This window comes from Parasteatoda tepidariorum, chromosome 4 (genome assembly GCF_982258835.1).
Source record: "Parasteatoda tepidariorum strain Cologne lab strain chromosome 4, Ptep-v5.0, whole genome shotgun sequence".
Taxonomy (NCBI): Eukaryota; Metazoa; Arthropoda; class Arachnida; order Araneae; family Theridiidae; genus Parasteatoda; species Parasteatoda tepidariorum.
Genome location: NC_141758.1, coordinates 90639843 through 90663791, shown reverse-complemented (window position 1 = coordinate 90663791; position 23949 = coordinate 90639843). Strand labels below are relative to the sequence as shown.

At 27.8% G+C, this 23949-nt stretch overlaps 1 protein-coding gene across 1 annotated transcript in view; it reads right to left on the bottom strand.

Moving 5' to 3' along the window:
* Nucleotides 1–3097: 3097 nt before the first annotated feature.
* The window catches only part of LOC107454222 (alkaline phosphatase, tissue-nonspecific isozyme-like), a 141537-nt gene continuing 120685 nt past the window's right edge, over nt 3098–23949 (bottom strand). The window contains exons 6-9 of the mRNA XM_016071333.4: nt 18018–18158; nt 16845–17036; nt 10774–10896; nt 3098–8055 (exon numbers count right to left, since the gene is read on the bottom strand). Coding sequence (XP_015926819.1) covers nt 7712–8055; nt 10774–10896; nt 16845–17036; nt 18018–18158 — 800 coding nt within the window. The 3' untranslated portion in view covers nt 3098–7711. The remainder of the gene's footprint in view (nt 8056–10773; nt 10897–16844; nt 17037–18017; nt 18159–23949) is intronic.

Here is a 23949-nt window from a genome sequence, read left to right as displayed (position 1 = left end):
TTGTTTTAGAGCAATTACGTTAATTTTTAAATTTGGCGTACTTATTTGTTGATAAATGAGACCATCAATGCTTAAGTTACATATGAATGTTTGGGAGATATATTTGTCCCGAAATTTTTATTCAAAATGCACGAAAAACTTAATTTAAATTTAAAAATTTTTTTACATAGCGCTTGTCATAATGCTGCTAATATACGAAAACTTAATGATATTTCGCATTTTTCAAGAGGGAATAATTAAAAAAAAGCCTATTTTATAAAGTGGAATGAGTGTCCTAGTTTTCTAAATTTTAATCACAAGTATTGAGGATTTGTCAAACATTTACTCTATAATAAATTGTTGATCAAATTATGGAAAAGGTATTGGTACTCTGCGCACCTGTAATTTTTGTAATAAACTTCAGTTTTAGTATATAATTTTAGAGAATAAAAAAAAGACTGACGTAACGTAATTTTGCACTAATATTTACAATAAATTCACTAAATGACTGTAATTCAATAAATATTAGTGTAAAAATTATGGTATACTATTTTATGGTAAAAATCAATTTTGCGAATGGGTTTCAGGGTTTCAGCACTTTTTACTGTAATTACCGAAAATTTAAACAGTTTATTTAGTGCTTATAGTTTTATGTAATTATTATTTATTTATTTTGCAACGTGTTACTGATTTAAAACTGAATTTAAAAAAGAAAAAGAAAAAATAGATTCATTCTAAATAATTTCTTTTTTAAAGAGTTTGTTTTATTGGTATTAACTGACTTCATAAATTTTATATTACTTTTGTGATGTGTATTCATTTGAAACTTCTTTTACATAAGTTTATATAAAGAAAAAAGCCTGGTATTTCCAGAAAATATCTATATACTTGTATATTTAATCTAAAAATATTTAAACACGCTAAAAGTTTATTTTTCACCGAAACTAGTCGATTTCAAACTGGCTTCAGGCAGAAGAAGATGGGTCGATTTTTTTTGTTGAAAATATCAACTCACGTGTCTCGAAATTTGTTATTCACATTTTTTTTTTTTTTAAGTAAGCCTTTAAACAAAGACTTTTATTTTTGTAATGTGTATATAGGCGGATAATTTATAATTCTTTTTATTCTTTTTCGCATGCGGAATTTAATTAAGACTGAAATATTTCGAAAGCATAATCATCATAGTTTCAAAAATGCACAAGCATACAAACAAGCACAAGCAAGTTTTATACAAACTCAAAAAGATAATAATGATAATTTGGACAAAAGCAAAATTTTTAACCACGATTTTTATATTGATATTGACTTGGGAAACTTCCAAGGTACTTATTGGTATGGACAAGTGGAATAATATTTATAAATTCTGATATCAAAATTTATTTTCAGATTAATTATTTTCATAATATAACAATATACTTGATTGTTTCAAGAGCATTAAAGTAATCCACAGGTAAGATAGGCGATTTTTCCTGAAATGTTTTCAAATCTAAAACAGAATTGATATGGTAGACTCCAGATTTGGACATGTAATCAAAATTTTGCTTTAAGCTCAGGATCTAAGATCGACGTTCAGTAATAATCTATATTTATAATTTATTTTTTGCTTTGTGTACAAAGTATTGCGTAAAGGGCGAAATTTAATCTATATTTTTTTTTAAATTCCTGTCATAAATTAAATCAAAAATGCACATATGAAGGGCCTGCAAATTAATATTCAATCTTGGAAAATGGAGGGTGTTTTCTACACTAGGGAACACTGCAAGCTCGGTACCGCCTAAATTTCCGGTTTACTGTTTCCGTTGTATTTTAAAGCCATTTGGCATCATTGTGTGTTTAGATTCTTGCAAACAATGTATTTGATTACTTATTACTTGTGTTTACAATGCCAACAATACTTGTGTTTACAATGCTAAAAGTGTGAACACTAACGTAAGATGGCGCACAGCTTGCGACGAGAACAAACAGTGATAAACTTATGGAAAGAGGCCATATCAAGACTGCCAAAAAAGCGAGTTATTCAAAATCTAGCAACCATGTCACCTTTTTTAACAATATATCTCTAAATAACGAAAACAAATTTTCACTTCAAACTCACCAGAATTACATAATAACATTAATATTTTATGAAATACGGCAGATTTGAGCTCAGAAAGTATCTAATTTATCACTTTTATTGAAAAAAAAATTATCCGTTTGGTAATATCGCCTCGCAGAATAACCTGTAATATGCAGCTGCAAACTTTCTAACCGGAACTAGAGCAGGCATACAGCTCGAGATTGTTATTGTTTACATTTCTACAGAAAACTCCATCCACACAAAAACACTTTCAGAAATCTGACAAATCATAATGTAGAAATATCGAGCATGGAAGCCATTTTTCATTGCCTGTTGAAACATTTATTGATTTCTTATGGGTGTTCTTTTAATTGTCTTCCGTTTCCTCCGACAATCGAACGAACTTTGGGGTCTAGTACACTTCCTTGCTTCTATCATGGATTGTTAAATATCGATAAGGTGGCTGTTCCTTTCGCATTGCAATATTTATTTGAAACCCTCATCTAATGTGCATACCAGGATAATTTGGTTGGTAGGACGTTGGGCTAGGGTTCGTGAGAACGTGAGTTCGAATCCTGTCGGCTTAAGAATTACCGAGTGGAATGGGGCACGTTAAATCGGTCGGAGAGGGTGACTAAGTCCTCCATGTTGCCATAATCAATCAATACCTCTGGGGTACTGAATTAGAGATTCATAGTACTCTGGTTCAATTCAAAATTACGATTTGTGGATGAATGAATGAAGTATCATTGGGTCCTCTCTTTTAAACGGACTGGGACCTGTATGCGACTGAATGTGTATTCTTGGCCATACATGGCGCCACTGAAAAAACAAGAAACACACCCTCTGCCTTAAAAGTTTGCTTGATTCCCAAGCAGGCTTGCTGGTATTGGGCAAGTGGCTTAAAAAACAACAACACGACAGCAACCAATTTGTCACCTTTTTGTGAAAAGGTTTTTGAAATTATTCATTACGGAAAATTTTGTTGGAAGATATGTAATGATGAAAAACTAAAGATATAAGACAAATTTTATTTACAAGTGGAATGATAAACAGAAAACGTATACAAGAAAATTTTATTTTACCATTTATTTACACATCACGAAACACAAAATATACATTGTATCATACAATTCTTCAAATGAATCGTCGTAAATGTGAAAATCAGAAATCTGTGCAAGAAACAAAATTCACAAAGACCCACACTGAGAAAAAAAATATGATAATAACTACCGGAATATGGTAAAATTTATTAAATTTGTGGCTCTGTGGAAATACCAGAATGCTCGGTAAGTTTTACCGAAGCGCTTTGATAATGATTTTGATAAAATTTCCAATGAAATATGGTATTATATTAAGAAATTAACATTAGAAAATGCGATAAAATGTGGTAATTTTAGCATGAAACCTTAAAGCATGGCATAAAAAATATTTATTCGGTTTCATTTGCTTTTACGTTTCATATTTTTTACTAAATGTGTGGTAATAAGAGCAATAATTTTGGAAATTAGAATTTCCAGTAAAATGTTACCTTATCAACGGAAAAATTACCAAATGAATGGTGTAAATATCATATAGTTTGTTTTTTGTCAATCAGAATTATGTTTTTTTTTTATTATCAGAAGTGTGATTACCATGATGTACCGTAATTTCACCATGTTTTTTTTCTCCGTATTGCCCACCATTCGCATACTTGCATTATCTGCTATTATTGATATGATATGAAACTGTAACTTAAATTTCATAATGTAATTTACATCAGATAACGTCTAAATTTCACAACCCTTACACATGGAATTCTGTAATGACCACCCTTAATAAATGATTTTGATAGTGTTGTAAAAATTTAAAAAAAAAAAAAACACTTTCATAAAAAGAGTTGAAAAGTGGCATTTAAGTGAGAAAATGCTTTTCAAACTCTTACTGTGGGAATTAGTATCAGTTTAAGAAAGGTTTGAAACAATTTTGAACCTGATAATTTGAAGAAGAATCTAATTTACGATTTTTACAGAAAACAGAATTCAGTAGTACTCGTTTCTCTCAACCAAAAATAATTTAGTTTTTAAAAATATTAATTCAAACTTTGCTCTTTTTGATCTTAAATCGTATTATTATTTAGAACATAGAAAATATTTTTTGTTCTTTTGTACGTCGATATCACCCTTCTCATATTCTCGTTATCATACACTGTTAAAAAATTCTCAGAAAAAAATAGTTTAAAATTTTTTTATTTAACTGTTATTTTACCATATTAGCGTGAAATAGTCAAATAACCACAAATAAAATGTTATTTAAGCTGTTGACTGATAGAAAAACAGCTCACTAATTGCTTTCATCTAATATGGTTAAACCACCGAAATTTTATCCACACCAATTAGGCTTACCAGATGAACACTGAGTTCCAACCGTATACGTATTACAGCCGACAGGGATAATCTGTCAATATCTTTACAACAGAACCGGGATTGAGTCCCAGCGTGGACATCACAATATTTCTTTTAACACATAAAGAGTTTCCAGTGTTCCTCACTCCCCAATTTGAGGAGCCTTTGCTAAAAGAATACGATACTCTCATTCATGCAAAGATGACAGCAACATAACGCTGTTAAACTACTTCCATTCTTCAGTTGAATTTTTTCGGTTTCAAAACTATACTAAATTTAAATGGTTGAAAAACCGTGAATTCACGGTTTTCAACCATACCAGTTGTAAACTTTTTCAAAACCGTAATCCGTAAAGGTAAAAAATAGTTCTTTAGCTTAATTTTAATGATGATTTGGATGGACAAACCTGCTGTCGGTTATTTGCCATAATTTTAGAACGAAAACTCAAGCAGTAAATTCTTTGTTTATTACTCGTTTCTTTAATTATTACTCATCTAAAGGCTCAATGATAATAACTTATTACTTTTCGTAAATAAATATTAAATTTATTTCTAAATATAACTGAGTGGGTTATAAATTAAATATTTTGTCAGTTATTTTAAAATTATATAGTCATAGTAGTGTTTAAAGATCTCCCTGTAATCAAATTCATGTAATAATTTTGATAGTGAAAAGTTTCATTTCTTGGGTAGATCTTATTTTGTGCATTGCATTAATAATAACCGTGCATAGCTAATTTTTTTCTTTATTCTGTTTTCCGAAAAAATATGCAAAAATTATAACTAAAAAAGAAAATAAAAGATATTAAGTACTGCAATCCTTAATCGGTAAAAGCTATTTGGTATAAAATATATAATTGGATTTGACGCAAAACTTTTTCTTGTAACTAATATACTTTCACTGTTCATTTAACTTATTTACGTGTACAATCCCTTTTTTTAAATGAAAAAAACACCAATAATTTTATGTAGTTTTTACGTTAATTTAAAAGTTAAACATTTGTCTATTTTTCTGCTGAGTATATAACTTACGAAATATATTAATAGTCAGTCTGTGTATAAGCCGATTTGTTTTTGCAAACATTATGAGAGCTTTTGCATGACCATGTGCTAGCAAATCCTATCCAATTACTTGAGAAAGTGATGATAGCCGATTGACCATTTCTCTACTGCAGCAGTTTCAATAGAATATTACCACACACTCACTTGATAGCCTAGATTTGGATTTCAGTAAATATCACCACTTTCCTAACTCAGAAAAATGTCTAGTTTTAGATTGTTTAGTTATATTAATTCAGCGTTTTGGCTAGGTGAGATGTGAGGTTAAGACATGACGGGTCGCTGGTATGACACCGGAGTATAAAAACTTTTACAGAATCAACAAACATAGATTTACCAATTATTTAGATCATTAGACAAAGACTGAAGCTTTAAAGTGATGTAACAGGTGGCACTCAATGAATACAACCTGTTTGCTAATTGAAAAAATATTACAACGTAAGCAAATACATAGCGGCTGATTCAGAAATTATCTAGATTATTAGACAATAATTCCATCTGTAAAGTGATGTAGCAGGTGGTACTCAGTGAATACCACCCATTTCCTATTTTAAAAATTTTTACAACATTAAGAAAAATGTAGTGGCCGATTCAGAAATTATGTAGTTCAATAGATAAAAATTCAATCTGTAAAATGATGTAACAGGTGGCATTCAGTGAATACCACCCGTTTGCCTTTTTAAAAATTATTACAACATCAACAAGATTCACAAATTAACTAGATCAATCGACAAAAATTAAATCCGCAAAGAGATGTTACATGAGGCATTCAGTAAATGCAATCTGTCTCCAAATTCGGTGAAAAAAGGATTTGGTCGGAAACAATAAATATAATAGATAAAACACGGTTTTTGTGTTTTTTTAATAAGATACTTTACTTCAGGGGTTGCCCACGTTGCCACTGAAACTAATAAAACAGCGGATTTGCATTGTGGGTAAATCAGCAACTTTTTAGATTTGGGAACATGAAAAACACGAGTTTTGATGGATATGGTAAAAGAATACAATGCTTATTCACTTTTAAATAAGTATAAGTTATTTTTATTCATATTTGAGATGTTTTCTAGTTTATCGATATGTATTAACAATAGGCATTCGAAATAGAAGTAGCTTATACAGCTAGATAAAAAAAATCATAATTATCATTGTAAACTGTTCGCGCAGTCATTACATTTGCTAAAATTTAAGTAACCATCACATTTACATCACATTGTAAGGCAATCTCTATTTATAAAAAATTCTGAGACATTCGTCACTATAATTGCTGGCGGAAGATTTCGAATTCTTAAACTTTAAAAAAAAATCTATAGAACTCGAATTTATATCAAGTTCTTTGCAATTTTAAATTAAAAAAATTAAAGATTTAAAATTTTTCTATTCTCATAATGGGCACAAACAACAGTAGACTGGTCCTTACACATATATGTACAGTTCTAAGTCCTTAGTAATGAGCAGTGTTTGGAAATTAAAGGGGATAAACACAAAAAATAGAATAAGTTGAGAGGAACCATTGTAGTTCGCTTCATTATTGTAATGAAAAATTTTAGCGGAACCAATGTAGTTCGCTTTATTATTGTATTGAAAATTTTTACTGGAACTAATGTAGTTCGCTTCATTATTGTATTGAAAGTTTTTAGCGGAACCAATAAAGTTCGTTTCATTACTGTATTGAAAATTTTAGCGGAACCAATGTAGTTCACTTCATTATTGTATTAAAAACTTTTAGAAAAGTTCAAGTAACCTTCAATTATCATTGAAAAACTGGTCATTGAAAAAATTATGGAAATTTGATAATTGAGAAAAATGAAGAAGAAAAAAAAACGAAAATTTACTAATAGTATAGAATTTGAATCCCCTCAGAAAATTTCAGGAAATAAACACTGAATTCAAGCAGTTTTAGTATGATATTAAGAGTAAGTGCAAACACAATTTTTTGTTAATTTCCAAGTGACCTTCAAATGTCATTGACAGTAAAGATAGGTCACATATATTTCAACTAACATAATTGAGCAAATGATCCAAGCACTGAAATTGATGTATTGCATAGAATTTTAGCAATTCTAAACTGATAGTGAGCAGTTATGAAGAAGAAGAAAGAAAAAAAAACACACTATAAATTAAACATTTTGAGCCGAACCAACACAGTTCATTTCATTATGATATTGGAAGTGTGAGTAGAGACAACTGTCTTTTGCCAAGGTTCAAGTAACCTTCAAATGTCATTGAGACACAGGTCACGTTAGAAATAATTGGAGCAACATAATTGAGCAAATCATCCAAACGCTGAAGGTGACGTAATTTACGGAATTAGCCATTATTACTTGCTCAGCGTCGTCAATGTGTGCTGAAGGACACTCAATGACTTGTCGTTGGAAAGCCTGTCTTCGACGACGTTCGCAATCATTTCTTTGAGGTCCAATGCAAGCAGCGTAAGCCATAGCGTGAGGTACGTACGTTTGCTCCAAAACTCCTCGAAATAGGTGGGACATGGGACCGTGAGCGTAGACTGGTACATCTTCACCTCCATGAGTGTCCCATCGGCGTGGTACTGCACTTTGCTGCACGTAGTTCATCTCCTCTGAAAAGATACTCCAATGACTGTTTTATTTGCAATTATTTATAAGCATATTAAGCTATTAAGGCTCTTAAAAAATTAAAGCTATTTTACTTCAAGGAAAAATCATAAAGCTGATTTATTATGGAATATGGAAGCTATTTTTCTTTAAAAAGAATTAGGAAGGCTAAAATGTTTTAAAGTTTTATTTTTAATAAAAAAATAAGACTAAATTTTATGAAAGCTACTTTTCCTCAATTAGAAATCATTCTATTATATATTCTACTATATTTTCTACTAAGTATTCTATTAAATGGAATATATTCTATTAAGGCTCTTAGAAAAATTAAAGATATTTTACTTTAAGGAAATTTTTTAAAGCTGATTTATTATAGAATATGGAAGCTATTTTACTTTAAGGATAAGATCTTAAAGCTGATTTATTATAGGATATTGAAGCTGTTTTTCTTTAAAAAGAATTATGAAGGCTAAAATGTTTTAAAGTTTTATTTTAATTAAAAAAAATAAGACTGAATTTTAAAAAACCTACTTTTCCTCAATTAGAAATAATTCTATTATCTATTCTATTATATGTTCTATTAAGTATTCTATTAAATAGAATATATTCTATTTAGGCTCTTAGAAAAATTAAAGATATTTTACATTAAGGAAATTTTTCAAAGCTGATTTATTCATAGAATATGGAAACTGTTTTTCTTTAAGAAGAATTAGGAAGGCTAAGAAGTTTTAAAGTTTTATTTAAAAAAAATAAAAATTAGTACGACTAGATTTTATAATAGCTACTTTTCCTCAATTAGAAATAATAAGCTATGATTATCCACGCTGTTTTTATCTATTGAGAATTGTTACGTATGAAAATGTTTTTTAAAAAACAAAAACACTATAAATTTCAAGAAAAATAACGCAGATTTCTTTACTTCTGACTTTTCACTACCTCTGATATGGAAGTATAAGAAAATTCATCATTCCTATTTTATAAAGGGAATGTAGTAAAATTAGATTTCAAAATTTGCATAATTTATATGCTGTATATGTAGCATAATTTATTATCAAAAATACGAGAATCCTTATTTTATTTTAAGTCCACACTTACATTAAAATGGGTATGGAACAGCAGATATGAAAGACGTTTCTACTTTTAATTTTTGTTCTGAATCGAATAAAGAAATATCAATCTACTTTATGAGTATACTGCTACTGTGTTATAGATATACCACTCTATTATACACTTTGATATACCTATACTAATATCACATTAGTTTGCTCTATTATAAACTTGCACTATTATTGCGCTATTCTGCACTATTACCAGTACTACTATCATACTAATCAACATCATTATATTGTATTACAGAACGATTAATACATTCGATTATATTCTTGCATCATTGTAGCACTATTTTACATTATTATGAATATTTAGTACTACCACACAATTTTAAAATATTAAATACTATGACCTAGACTTGAAAATTAAATTTTTCAGTCAGTAGCCAGTGGGTGGTAAACTCTAATAACTTAGTAGACACTTTTAGCTCAAATTTAGTGAGTTGGTTACCGGTATCGATAGGTTCTTTTAATTTAATGGCCATTTTTTGTAAACCTTTTTTTTTGTTGCTCGGATTAAAATATATTTTTAAATTTTTTAAAAACATTCACATCAGAAATAATCTACGAATATAAAAAAGTTAATTAAATAATAAAAATAATATAAACATGGCTCAAAATTTAGTTAACCACACTGATTTTAAAGACTTTTAGGTAAAAAAAAATTGAGGAAGCAAAATACATTTAATGTATGCATTACAACTTTGATATATGGGAAATGCTAGATAACTCCCTTTCCACATGAATACTTCCATCACAAATTGATGGATTTTGAAGGATCAACATTTTGAATCGCTGATTGACCAACATCATCTTGATGGTAATCAACATAAGCAACCATCATCTCAATGTAGGAATATGGACTGGTTTATGGTGATCTAACGTTAAAAAACCCAAATTGTTTTGAGGGTATATTGCTGAGAATCAGCAAGAACTCCCATTAAACCATGAAGGAAATGTATAGTTGGAACCATCATGAACCTTCATGGATCATCGTGAATTGTTGGTTCATGAGAATCAAACTTCTCGTGATGGTTAGCCATCATAATATTAAAATATAATTTCTATGATGGAATGATGTAAGTTTGTTGTCATATCAAAAACCATGAACACGTAACTGAAAATGCTGGAAGATGGTGACCATCAAATGATGCTGGACTTTCCTGAATCACACTGAAACCATCAAAATTTTTTGATGGTTGACCATCAAGAATTTTGATTTGGGGATATTTGACATTTTAATGAAAATACTGCTTTCCAGAGTCTTTCTACATTAATTAATGTACTTTTATCATTAAACAATTCTCAAAAAAAGAGAGAGAGAGAAAGAGAAAAATATGGAAAAAGTGACCCGCTGTTTTAATTTCAGTCGCCACTTCTTTTTGCTGACTCGTCACGTGGCGAGTAGCGAAAGCTTATTTTGCTTATTAATGTGACCACATTTTTTACACTAGTATTTACCTTTACTATTACCTCACTGTTCCAGACTATCACTTGATGTTTCATTACCACAATATTCTGCCCTACTTATTACTTTACTGTTATTTTAATTTTTTCAAACTCTTGTGTACTTGTACAACAACTTGCATACCTGTATGCAACTGTTCTGTTTACCTGTGTTAGTTCCAGTTAAATTTTCTCTTCCAGTTTCGGAATCTCTTTTATATCCTGGTCCGTTGGCATACAGGAGTGTTGTGTAAGGCATGTTATCGACATCTGATAACTTGCTGTCCAATCCTTAAAAAAAGAAATTTTAACAACAAAAAGTTAATTTTAAATGCATTGCAAATTTCTATAAAATCGATTTTCTAGAAATTTACAATTCAACTCTACTACTATCGATTAATCGATTGAACTCGTATTCATCCAGAGTCAAACAAGTTAATCAACTGTATTAACAACGCCTTTAATTTTAAATCAATCTTAATTCTTCATATTTTTATTAATAATTTTTTATTTCTAATTTTTTATTTCTAATATTGTAAGACTTTGTAGACGAAGAAAAACTATTTTAAGCTTTAGTTTCATAAATTCTGAGTTTCTTTTAAGATTTTAACGTACTAAGACTCGTTCTTAATTATTTGAAGACCTAACCTTAACTATGTAATTAATTAAAGCAGATTACAATATAAGTTAAGAAATCCGGCACATGCCGTAGTTTCTCTGATTAAACACTCAAAACAGTGGCTGCAATCTTTAAAATATGGGCCTAATAATTTAGGCATGAGAGTGGCCTGAAGTTTCGCTCCTTGATGTTAATTTTACTTTTTACGGTTTTTGCAATGTGCCCGTAATACTAATAAGGAGAGTAAAACATTTTTCCATACAAATATAAAATTTGTTAATTCAAAAGTAATTTCGTGAAAAAATATAAATTGTTTTGGCATAATATTTATTATTCTTATAATTTATATTACTAATGAGAAAAATTTTAATTATAAGGCGCACAAAGCTATACAAAACTTTAATCTGCGTAATTTTAAATTACAAAAATCAAAAATTTGAAAAGAATCGGTTGAATAGTTCTTGAGAAATCAAAATTTTTTATAATACGACTTTTTCGAATTAAAGAAGTACACGAAACATAAAATTAGCATTCGAGAGATTAACCTTTTAACCATTTTGTACTACACTATTCCTTCGATATTTTGAGAGTTAAGAATACTAAACTATCGTAAAAAAATTGTACGATTATTCAAAGAAAGTTTGTATCTATGACTGACTTTTAATTAAAGTCACGCTATCGCATGCATAAATTAATTTGCATATTTAAAATTACCTCCGAGATTTATTAAAACTGAGTATAAATGCGTGAAAATTCAATCATTAGAGCAAAAGTTATTCGGAGTATTCCCTTTTTTTCATCCCTATGCATCAAGGTCCTTAGTCCTAACACTTATATTCACAAATATATATAGACGTTTTAGCAAAACTAATTCAGAAACTTGTTTCTTCTAACACAGCTTAATGGATATATAATGCGAATGTAATACAAATATAGACACGCTTTAAATCATTTTTGTACAATGTATTTCAAGCATTGTACTATCGCTTATATAGAAAAATTTATTTTCAAATAAACTTTCTTTTCAAAGTCCGGCAATAAAATATATCTGAATTTATATTTTCCAGCACCCGTACAAACAGCTTCCCAATAAAAGGTATTACTGTCTTTCGGGAAAAAAGGAAACAATATAACACAATGAAATACAACAGAAAGGGGAAATAGAGTTGTAATAAACAAAATGAAAGTTCAAGATAGAAAATGGTGTTTCAACACTTTTTTATGATGCAATTTATTTAAAGGAAACAGAGGGCAATTTTTAAGGGTGAAAAAACGATAAGGATAGACGAAAACTTACTTAAATGAAAGTAGTCCTAACTATTATTTATTTATTTATTTTATTAGTTTACTTTAATATTTGATTTTACATTAACTGTGTATTCTGTACGTCTGCTGTTATGTTTGATTGTAATTAAGGCCCGTATTCTGATCATATTTACTTTTTTTTTTACATTTTTTGGAATCATTTGTTTTACTTATGACATTTTTTTAGATTTTTAAGGTATTTTTTGTTATAGATTATAAGATATTTTTTTCCCTTTAAGGCTTTTTTTTAATATTTTGGTACTTATTTTAATTTTTGGCACTTTTTTAGAAATTCAGATGGAAGTAGTGCTAGCTATTATTTCTTTCATATTTTACTCTTTTTCCCCATTAACTTTATTCTACAACTGTATGTCTATTGTTGTGATTGATTTTAATTAAGGCGCTTTGTTGGATGATATTGACTATTTTGCATTTTTCATCATTTCCTTTTACAAGAAAATTTTTTCAGTTTCTTAGGGAATTTTTTAGGAAATTTTGAGAGCTATCTTTTCTCTATAAGACATTTTTTTGAAAAATAAGGGTGCATTTTTTGTTATAGATTATGGGATATTTTTTTCCCTTTAAGGCTTTTTTTTTAATATTTTGGTACTTATTTTAATTTTTGGCACTTTGTTAGAAATTCAGATGGAAGTAGTGCTAGCTATTATTTCTTTCATATTTTACTCTTTTTCCCCATTAACTTTATTCTACAACTGTATGTCTATTGTTGTGATTGATTTTAATTAAGGCGCTTTGTTGGATGATATTGACTATTTTGCATTTTTCATCATTTCCTTTTACAAGAAAATTTTTTCAGTTTCTTAGGGAATTTTTTAGGAAATTTTGAGAGCTATCTTTTCTCTATAAGACATTTTTTTGAAAAATAAGGGTGCATTTTTTGTTATAGATTATGGGATATTTTTTTCCCTTTAAGGCTTTTTTTTTAATATTTTGGTACTTATTTTAATTTTTGGCACTTTGTTAGAAATTCAGATGGAAGTAGTGCTAGCTATTATTTCTTTCATATTTTACTCTTTTTCCCCATTAACTTTATTCTACAACTGTATGTCTATTGTTGTGATTGATTTTAATTAAGGCGCTTTGTTGGATGATATTGACTATTTTGCATTTTTCATCATTTCCTTTTACAAGAAAATTTTTTCAGTTTCTTAGGGAATTTTTTAGGAAATTTTGAGAGCTATCTTTTCTCTATAAGACATTTTTTTGAAAAATAAGGGTGCATTTTTTGTTATAGATTATGGGATATTTTTTTCCCTTTAAGGCTTTTTTTTTAATATTTTGGTACTTATTTTAATTTTTGGCACTTTGTTAGAAATTCAGATGGAAGTAGTGCTAGCTATTATTTCTTTCATATTTTACTCTTTTTCCCCATTAACTTTATTCTACAACTGTATGTCTATTGTTGTGATTGATTTTAATTAAGGCGCTTTGTTGGATGATATTGACTATTTTGCATTTTTCATCATTTCCTTTTACAAGAAAATTTTTTCAGTTTCTTAGGGAATTTTTTAGGAAATTTTGAGAGCTATCTTTTCTCTATAAGACATTTTTTTGAAAAATAAGGGTGCATTTTTTGTTATAGATTATGGGATATTTTTTTCCCTTTAAGGCTTTTTTTTTAATATTTTGGTACTTATTTTAATTTTTGGCACTTTGTTAGAAATTCAGATGGAAGTAGTGCTAGCTATTATTTCTTTCATATTTTACTCTTTTTCCCCATTAACTTTATTCTACAACTGTATGTCTATTGTTGTGATTGATTTTAATTAAGGCGCTTTGTTGGATGATATTGACTATTTTGCATTTTTCATCATTTCCTTTTACAAGAAAATTTTTTCAGTTTCTTAGGGAATTTTTTAGGAAATTTTGAGAGCTATCTTTTCTCTATAAGAAATTTTTTGGAAAAATAAGGGTGCATTTTTTGTTATAGATGATGGGATATTTTTTACCTTCAAGGCTTTCTTTTAATGTTTTGGTACTTATTTTATTTTGTGGCATTTTTTAGAAATTCAGATGAAAGTAGTGCTAACTATTATTTTTAATATTTTCACCCTTTATCCCCCATTAACTCTATTCTACAACTGTATGTCTATTGTTGTGATTGATTTTAATTAAGGCCCTATATTGTTGATATTGACTGTTTTGCATTTTTGATCATTTCCTTTTATAAGACAATTTTTTTCATATTTTTAGGGAATTTTGAGAGCTATCTTTGCTCTATAAGAATTTTTTGTAAAAATATGGGTAGATTTTTTGTTATAGATTACGTGATATTTCTTTTCTTCAAAGTTTTTTTTTAATGTTTGGGTACTTATTTTAATTTGTGACATTTTTTAGAAATCCAGAGGAAAGTAGAGCTTACAATTTTTTTTTATATATTTCTCTTTATTTTTCCTACTACTCTATGTCTACTGCTGTCATTGGTCATTGATTTTAATTAAGGCCCTATATTGATGATATTGACTATTTTGCATTCTGAATCATTTGCTTTATCAGCACAGTATTTTTATTTTTTTAGGGGAGTTTTTCAGAAATTTTGAGAGAAATATTTTCTCTCTATGTCTTTTTTTTAAAAATGTGGGTACATTTTTCAAATTTTCTGATGTTTTTTAAAATTTCCAGAAATACACCCATTCTTGCAAATTTCCCACATTTCAATTGATTAACAAGTTTTGGTACTTTTCCGTTAACCTGGCGCGAGTGAAAAATCGCCAAAGAATGTGGAATTCTGCCAAATTTCTTACAATGATAAGGTGAATGTTAGTTTGGGACCACGTGCTTTTATTCTCTGAATTCATTCAAAACAAAACAATTTTTCCTTTCCTTCATTCATTAATATTTGTTTATAGTTGAACTTGTTTTGCTTACTATTAATAAATATTTGTTTATAGTTTAACGTTTTTGACTTTTATTCCGTTAAATGTTTTGTCATTCGCTTCTCTTGGCGCTTGATTCAGGATTGGCGACATTTGCGCCTGGCTAACGGAAAAGTACCCCAGTTTTTATAGTTTTATTTAATGCATAACAGTTTCCAGAAGAAAAGATGACGTGAAAAGAAAACCCAGATAAATCCAAATACTTATTTTGGGTCATAAGTGAAACATGAAATGGGTCTATAAGAGAAATGTGCTATTGGCACGGATAAAAAAAACAGAAATAATTCACAGAGTTTGTGAGTGGGTTTTTATTTTTAGGGTAAAATGTTATGATTTTTAAGGAATCTTTCGTAGAGTCTTTAAAATCCAGCCTCTAGTTACAATGCTTTAAGTAAAATTGCTCTCGAATTATTTATCATTTGTTCAAATTTGTATATGTAAGACTTTCAATTGTAGTTTTTTGCGAAGCACCAATAAACAAGGTAACCCATTACTCTGAAAATTTTTGTACTTCACTTAATAAACAATCTACCTATCTCCAGAAAATAGTTCTTAATCTTGTTTGGAGGCTCGCATAAAAGGAAACAAAACAACATATTTACTTAAAAAGTGATTTTAAGAAAAACTGTGGCATTAATTGTTAAATTTGAATCAAAACGATAGAGAAAAAAACAAATTCATTTAAAAAAAAATCTAATCTGAAGTACGTAACTATAATTACAACTGTAACATTTTCAGTAGTAAATGAGTTATTTTTTTGATTATAATTTCTCGATTAGACAGGAATTTCTTGCGGAGAGGTAAACCACTTCTCAAGAAATTCTTGTACTTCTCATTATAAACAATCTATGTATTTTCGCTGGAAAATAAATTTTCCATGAAAGGAAACGAAATAACAAATTTACTTAAAAGATTTTTTTTCAAAAAAATATGTTGTTTGAAAATGTAAATTTAAATCATAACAAAAGAAATAAATAAAATATTTTTTTTAAAAAATTAATCGAATCTGTAGTACGTAATAATTGAAAAATGTATGATTTTTGGCTATGATGAGTTATTTTAGCATTTTTTAATAATTGTTTCGAAATTTACCTAGTTTTTCAACTCTTTTATTAGTCATTAAACGGTATTTCATTTTGGATAATTTGAATTTTTTTGTTACTTTTTGTTTAGCCGGGAGTCAGAACATGCAATGATTTTTTTAAAAACTTTTTTTAATTTGTTTAATTTTTTTAAAAGTTTGTTTATTTTCTTAATTTTTTATTTCGTTTAATTTTTATGTGTGTTAAAAAATAAATAAAATAATAAAATGCAGATCTCCGCCAAATTTTTTCTCTACATTTTTTGGCGACTATTCGCTTGTTTTTGAATAAACAAAAAGTATCTTTTTTAATTATAGATCAATGGTTAAGTCATACCTAAAATTGGATTTCCTCGCTTAGGATTTCCACCAAATGCAAAAACATGAGAATGGTCTGAAGTAACAACAATAAGAGTATCATCAGATTTTGTCATATTCAGGGCAACAATCACAGCATCTTCCAGCGCCAATGTGTCTGTCAGTGCTCTATGGGCATTGTTGAAGTGATGAGAGTGATCTATCCTACCACCTGAAGATAAAAGAACAAACAGAAATAAAAACAAACTAAGTTTTTTTAAAAATCTTTTCATTATTATTCTAACTTATACGTACCGTACGGGTAACGGTAACCATAAATTTACTTAAATAATAGAATGAAACGGATGGTACAAGGAAATATGAAAATGATGACTATAAATAGGATGAAAATGACTCTCTCTCCAATTAAATGGAAAATAATAATATTATTGATTAGTCTTCATATAGATAACAGCACATTGCCATCAGAGAGTGATTTTAGTAATAAAATTCACTACAGTATGTTATTTCTCATATTAGGGTTTCACTTTTATGTTCTATAAAAAAAATTGTAAGCGATTTTTAAAAGCAATATAAGATGAAACGGGTTTGCCCAATAGGGGTCAAGAATCTTTTGCAGTGGCTATTAGCATCTCGAAATTTCTAATTTTTACGCTCCTTATTCCTAAAGAGTACAGTTGGGAATCTGAAAACCCACCTCCACGAAAACTATTACAGCTTGATGCGCTAGGAAAATCAAAACAGTTCATTTTACACACTTTTAACAGGCACATTCGAACACTTCCTTTCAAGCGTTAGTTGGTGAGTTTAGAATCGAAAATAAGTTAATAGATTATCGTCAATAATGCGTAACACATAGTATTTAAAGGTATTTTTTTGTCCTGTGGCTTGATTACAAGACAACTGCACCATCAAATACAAAGAACCATATAGGCAAAAAACATATGGGGAACAAAAGAAGCAGCTGTCGTGATAGTCTAGGAATCTATTGTTTTGCTACAGCTATACATTTACAGCAATTTCTATAATCTTATAATTAAAATGGTTCTTGTTGAACTTGAGAAACAATGATAATTTATAAGCTTAATTTATTACACCTTTAATATTTTTTCAGCGTTTAATCCTAAGTTCAAGAATAATTCAATAACTAAGCTGGACAAAAAATTAAAAAAAAAAACTATTTATAACTTACCTTCTACCATCAAAAAGTATCCTCTCGCATTTTTCTGAAGTATTTGTATAGCTTTTTTTGTCATTTCAGCTAAAGATGGTTCTCCCTCAGGCCCTGCATCTCTGTCCGCTTCATAAGACATGTGACCATAATTGAAAAGTCCTAAAATAAACAAAGTAAAAAAAAAAATCTCAAATACGTGATTTTTTTTTGCTATGATATAACTTTTCTTTAATAATTGTAGTAAAGCTGATGCTATTAAATATTGGAAAGGTTAGAAATGTTTATATAGACATGCAAAAAAATTAAATTAAATTAAATTAAATTAAATTAAATTAAATTAAATTAAATTAAATTAAATTAAATTAAATTAAATTAAATTAAATTAAATTAAATTAAATTAAATTAAATTAAATTAAATTAAATTAAATTAAATTAAATTAAATTAAATTAAAAAAACACTCTCTATTCTGTCCTTGTCTAGAGTTAAAACGCTTCTATAAATTGCTCATGTTTCTTATCATCTTGTTTGTTTCTTACTGACTACTTACTTAATACTAAATGCGGGAAATATATAAAAAATTAAACAAGAAAGTTGTGGAAAAATCAACGTTTCTATCAATCGCTCGTGTTTCTTCTTATCTTGTTTGTCTCTTATGACTACTTGCTAAGTACTATATACGGGAAATATGTCATTATATTAAGTAAGAAAGTTGAAGAAAATTTAACGTTTCTATCAATTACACGTGTTTCTTATTATCTTGTTTGTTTCTTACTGACTACTCACTAAATACTATATGCTGGAAATATGTCAAAATATTTAACAAGAAAGTTGTGAAACTAAACTTTTCTACAAATCACTCATGACTCTTATTTACTTATTTTGTTTCTTATTAACCTATCATGTGCAGAAAATATGCCCAAACATTTTTAAAAAATGTTTCGGAAAAAATCAGCATTTCTATAAATTGGGAATGTCTCTAATTAGCTTATTTGTTTCTTACTAACCTACTCTTTACTTTTTTTTTATAAGTAGAAAATATGTCAAAAAACTAAACAAGAAAGTTGTGAAAATCATTTTCTCTATAAATCACTCTTATTTCCTATTAACTAATCCGTTTCTTGCGCCTTCTTTCTCCTAAGTAAATAAAATATTCTAAAATATTAAAGTAAGTGTTTTTACATATTGATATTTAGATAGTATGTTACAGTCAAAAAAGAATTTTAACCTATATAATTTAAGCATTCTTCATATTTAATGAAAAAAATATATAATCCAAATCCAGAAATGAATAAAAGAAAATATAAATAAATAAACAAATAAATTCTTAGGGAGAAACTATTTTATTGAGTGGCAGAAATTGCTTAGAAAATTGAGAAAAAAACATTTCTCAGAATAAAAGTATAGAAACAGACGAAACAAAAGATTCCAAGAATGTGAAAAGTACCTCTTTTGTCTGAAAAATCCAAACATTCTTCCGTATTTCTCTCTTCTTTTGCAAATTTTTTTTCCCTTTTTTTCATATTTTTCCCTTTTTTCATATTTTGATTGAAAAAGAATGTCGAAGAAAAATGAAATCGGGAAAATAATACGAAATATTGTTTAGATATCCCCCTGTATATTTTCCTTCTGTTAAATGATTCAACAGTTTTATGTTGAGTAACTGGTATCTTTCAAAAATTCCAGTTTTTTTCTCTTAACTTATTTGTTTGATTTTTATACCATTCCGGTAGATATGGCACGTATCCCAATTTCTTTTCCGGAAAGTTTCCTTCCTCGTGATGCTATGTGGCAAAAAGTTTTATCTTAAAAATGCTTTCGATGGAATTCTTTACCTACGTGAGGCAAAAGAATTCTTTTTTTTTCTTTTATTCTACTTCTTATATTTTCAAGACTTTAAAAATAATTATGAAACACACGTTAGAAAGCTTTTTTATTTTTCAAATGTTTAAGAAAGACTGCTAAATAGTTTTTCTGCGTAAAATGAAAATACGGCCTTGTTACATTTAAGAAAAAATTTTAAGTAATTGTTTAATTAGTAGTCTTGGATGCTAAGTCCAAAAACCATACTGCCAATCATTATTTAAAATTAGAATTTCGTTTTAAAAAAAAAATTTTAAAAATACTAAATTAATTAAAATTTAGGCAAGAATAGGCTTATTTTGAGGTTAAGAAAATAGCTTTATAAAACAGCTTTATAAAATGGCCTTATAAAATAAATAACAGTATATATGGAATAAAATAAAAATACATTCTTGCTACGTTTGAGAAAAAATGTTAAATATTTGTTTAATTAGTAGTCTTAGATGCTAAGTCCAAAAACCATACTGCCAATCATTATTTAAAATTAGAATTTCGTTTTGAAAAATAATTTTAAAAAATGCTAAATTAATTAAAATTTAGGCAAGAATATGCTTATTTTGAAGTTTAGAAAATAGCTTGATAGAATTAAGTAACAGCCAACTTTTAAAAATAGAACTGTTTTTGAATTTGGTAATTGTTTAATTAGTAGTCTTGGATGCTAAGTCTAAAAACAATACTGCAAATCATTATTTAAAATTAGAATTTCGTTTCACAAAATAATTATTAAAACGACTAAATTAATTAAAATTTAGGCAAGAATATGCTTATTTTGAAGTTTAGAAAATATCTTTATAGAATAAATAGCAGTCAAACTTTTAAAAATAGAACTGTTTTTGAATTTGGTAATTGTTTAATTAGTAGTCTTAGATGCTAAGTCCAAAAACCATACTGCCAATCATTATTTAAAATTAAAATTTTGTTTAAAAAAATAATTTTTAAAAATATTAAATTAATTAAAATTTAGGCAAGAGTATGCTTATTTTGGAGTTTAGAAAATAGCTTTACAGAATAAATAACAGTCAAACTTTTGATTTGAATTCGGTAATTGTTTAATTAGTAGTCTTAGACGTAAGTTCAAAACCCATACTGCGAATCATTATTTGAAATTAGAATTATGATTTAAAAATTAATTTTTCAAACTACTAAATTAACTAAAAAATAGGTAAGAGTATGCTTATTTTGAAGTTTAGAAAATAGCTTGATAGAATTAAGTAACAGTCAAACTTTTAAAAATAGAAATGGTTTTGAATTTGGTAATTGTTTAAATAATAGTCTTGGATGCGAAGTCCAAAAACTATACTGAAAATCATTATTTACAATTAGAATTTCGTTTTAAAAAATACTTTTTAAAAGGACTAAATTAATTAAAATTTAGGCAAGAATATGCTTATTTTGAAGTTTAGAAAATAGCTTTATAGAATAAATAACAGTCAACTCTTAAAAATAGAACTGTTTTTGAATTTGGTAATTGTTTAATTAGTAGTCTTAGACGTTAAGTCCAAAAACCATACTGCAAATCATTATTTAAAATTAGAATTTCGTTTTAAAAAATCATTTTTTTAAAAGACTAAATTAATTAAAATTTGGGCTAGAGTATTCTTATTTTGAAGTTAAGAAAATAGCTTTATGAATAAATAAGAGTCAAACTTTTGAAAATAGAACTGTTTTTGAAAAAAAAAATATAAGTATCTCGAAAACAAAATCTTTATGTTCCCAAAGTTAAATAAAACTTTTTTGACGAGTTTATTAACTCTTGTCTCGATATCTTGATGAGTATCTCGAAAACAAAATCTATATACGCCAGATGTTAAATAAAACTATTTAGACCAGCTTATTAGCTTTTTTCTCGATGTCTCTATTGAAAATTCCCTAAACTCATGATTAGTGTTTTCCGGTTGCTCGGGTTGTTGAGAGCTGTTATTGTGGAGATGTAGCACTTGTCGAAGTTTCGAATCTGAAAAGTTTCCTACCTCGTGATGCTATTTTGCAAAAAGATTTATTTTAGAAATTCTTTAAAGGAAAAACATATTTTTTTCCTGTTTACTAGTTCTTGTAAATGTTTATGAAATATTCGTATAAATAAATATCGCTATATATTTTTTAATGATAATAAAAATGTTAAGTAGGTTTCACGCTTAAGAAGAAAGAAACGTGATTGTTACGTTTAAGAAAAGAGTTAAATATGAGTAGCGTAAGGCAAAATCTACCCAATATATTAAAACGCATGATTTAAAAAAAAAATTTCAAAAATTGCTTTGAAAAAAAACTGATAAAATCCAAACAAAAATATGTTGATATTGAAGCCGTGTGATTTAATGAAAATGTAATGGGAAAATATACAGTCAAGCTTAAAAGAAAAGAAAAAATCGAATTTTATGCCTTTTCAATTTATTTTTCAGCATCTCGAAAACAATTTTTTTTTTTAAATTTCTATACGCGCTCATTGATAATAGCTGTTTTGCCGAAATTTATTAGCGCTTCTCCTGATATCTTAATTTTTTCCATGAATACAATAAATAAAAACCCTGTTGATGTATTCCGATAGTTCTGTGTTATCATTCTGGTAGATCTAGTACCTATGCCAATTTCTTAAACGCAAAATTTCTTTTCTTGTGTTTCTTCAAAAAAAAAATAAATAAATAAATAAATATCATAAGATTGCATTGACTCGAATTATTTATATTAATTGGGAAAAACTGTTATTTCTATATGCTTCTTATAATTTTAAAATATTAAAAATAATAAAAAATATTCGTGAAGTTAAATAACGTTTTTTTTTTTTTTTTTTTTTTTTTTTTTTGTTATCCGTGATGACTCAGAGATTAAGGCTCCAAAATGACTATCTGAAGAGATGGTGTTAGATCCCCAGCGGTCCATATATTCTTAAAATTTTTAACTAATTTTACGAAATTCGAGTAGCTATTAATCTCCTATCTTCTTTATCAGTCCTACAGCCTAGTGCAGGCCAAGGCTTTCTCAATTAGCTGCCTTCAGGCTTTGAGCCAGATTTTTCTACCTGTTTATTCCCAACAATTATTAGTCCTTCTCAATATTGTCCAACCATCTTGTAGCTGGTCTCCCTCTTCTTCTAGTTGTTTCAATTTTTGAAAAAGTAAGTTTTTTAACTAGGTCCAAATCTTCAAGCCGAAAAACGTGTCCCAGCCATCTGATCCTGTGCTATTAATAGCCAACGTAATAAGCAAAGATTATAGTATCGCTATATATATAAAAGTTATAGCACCGCTACATTGTATACTAGACACTATGGACGGAAAAATAAACTAACAGATAAATTATGTCATTTGTGCTTATCGTGGAGTTTAAAGCAGTAACTTGCAGTAACGTTTAGCAATTTGATGCTACATTAATTACAAATAGTTTAATATAAAGTTTTTAATAGCTAGATTCAATCATATATGGCAGTACTTTTACTTTCGTTACTTGTACCGCCGGTACAAGTAAAAAGTACGTACTTTTACTTGTACTACGTTACTTTTTAAATTTAGTACTTTTACTTGTATTTTCGTTACTTTTTTTGGAAAAAAGTACAAGTATTTGTAACGGAAATATCGAATGAAATCGTTACTTTTTTCTGAAACTCGGTAAGCTTTCTATAAGAAAAAGAAATTAAATTTAAAAATAAATGCTTATGATTTTTTAATTTATAAAATTAATGTGCAATATTAATGTGCAAATTAATGTGCATTCACAGCTAACCTCGTGCTTAAATACTTTCTGTTTCAACTTATACTGCACATTCAATTATTTTTTACTAGCTCAAAGATCACAAAGCTATCTGAAACCCCGTGTTTGCTTTGCTTATGCTTGTGCTTTTAAAACGCGTTTCTAAAGAGTAAAATAATTTTAAATCAATGGTAATTTAAATAAATAAAAATAATAAATTAAAATCAATAGATAAAATTTCTTTTTCGTGCAAATCCATAAAATTTTGATGCTAAAATTATATTTGATTTTAAAATTATATTATACGATTATATTATAAAATTATATTATAATATTCTTCGAATTTAAAAATAAATTTATATCCATAACTTTCAAAATTAGAAATAATTAAATAAGTAACAACAA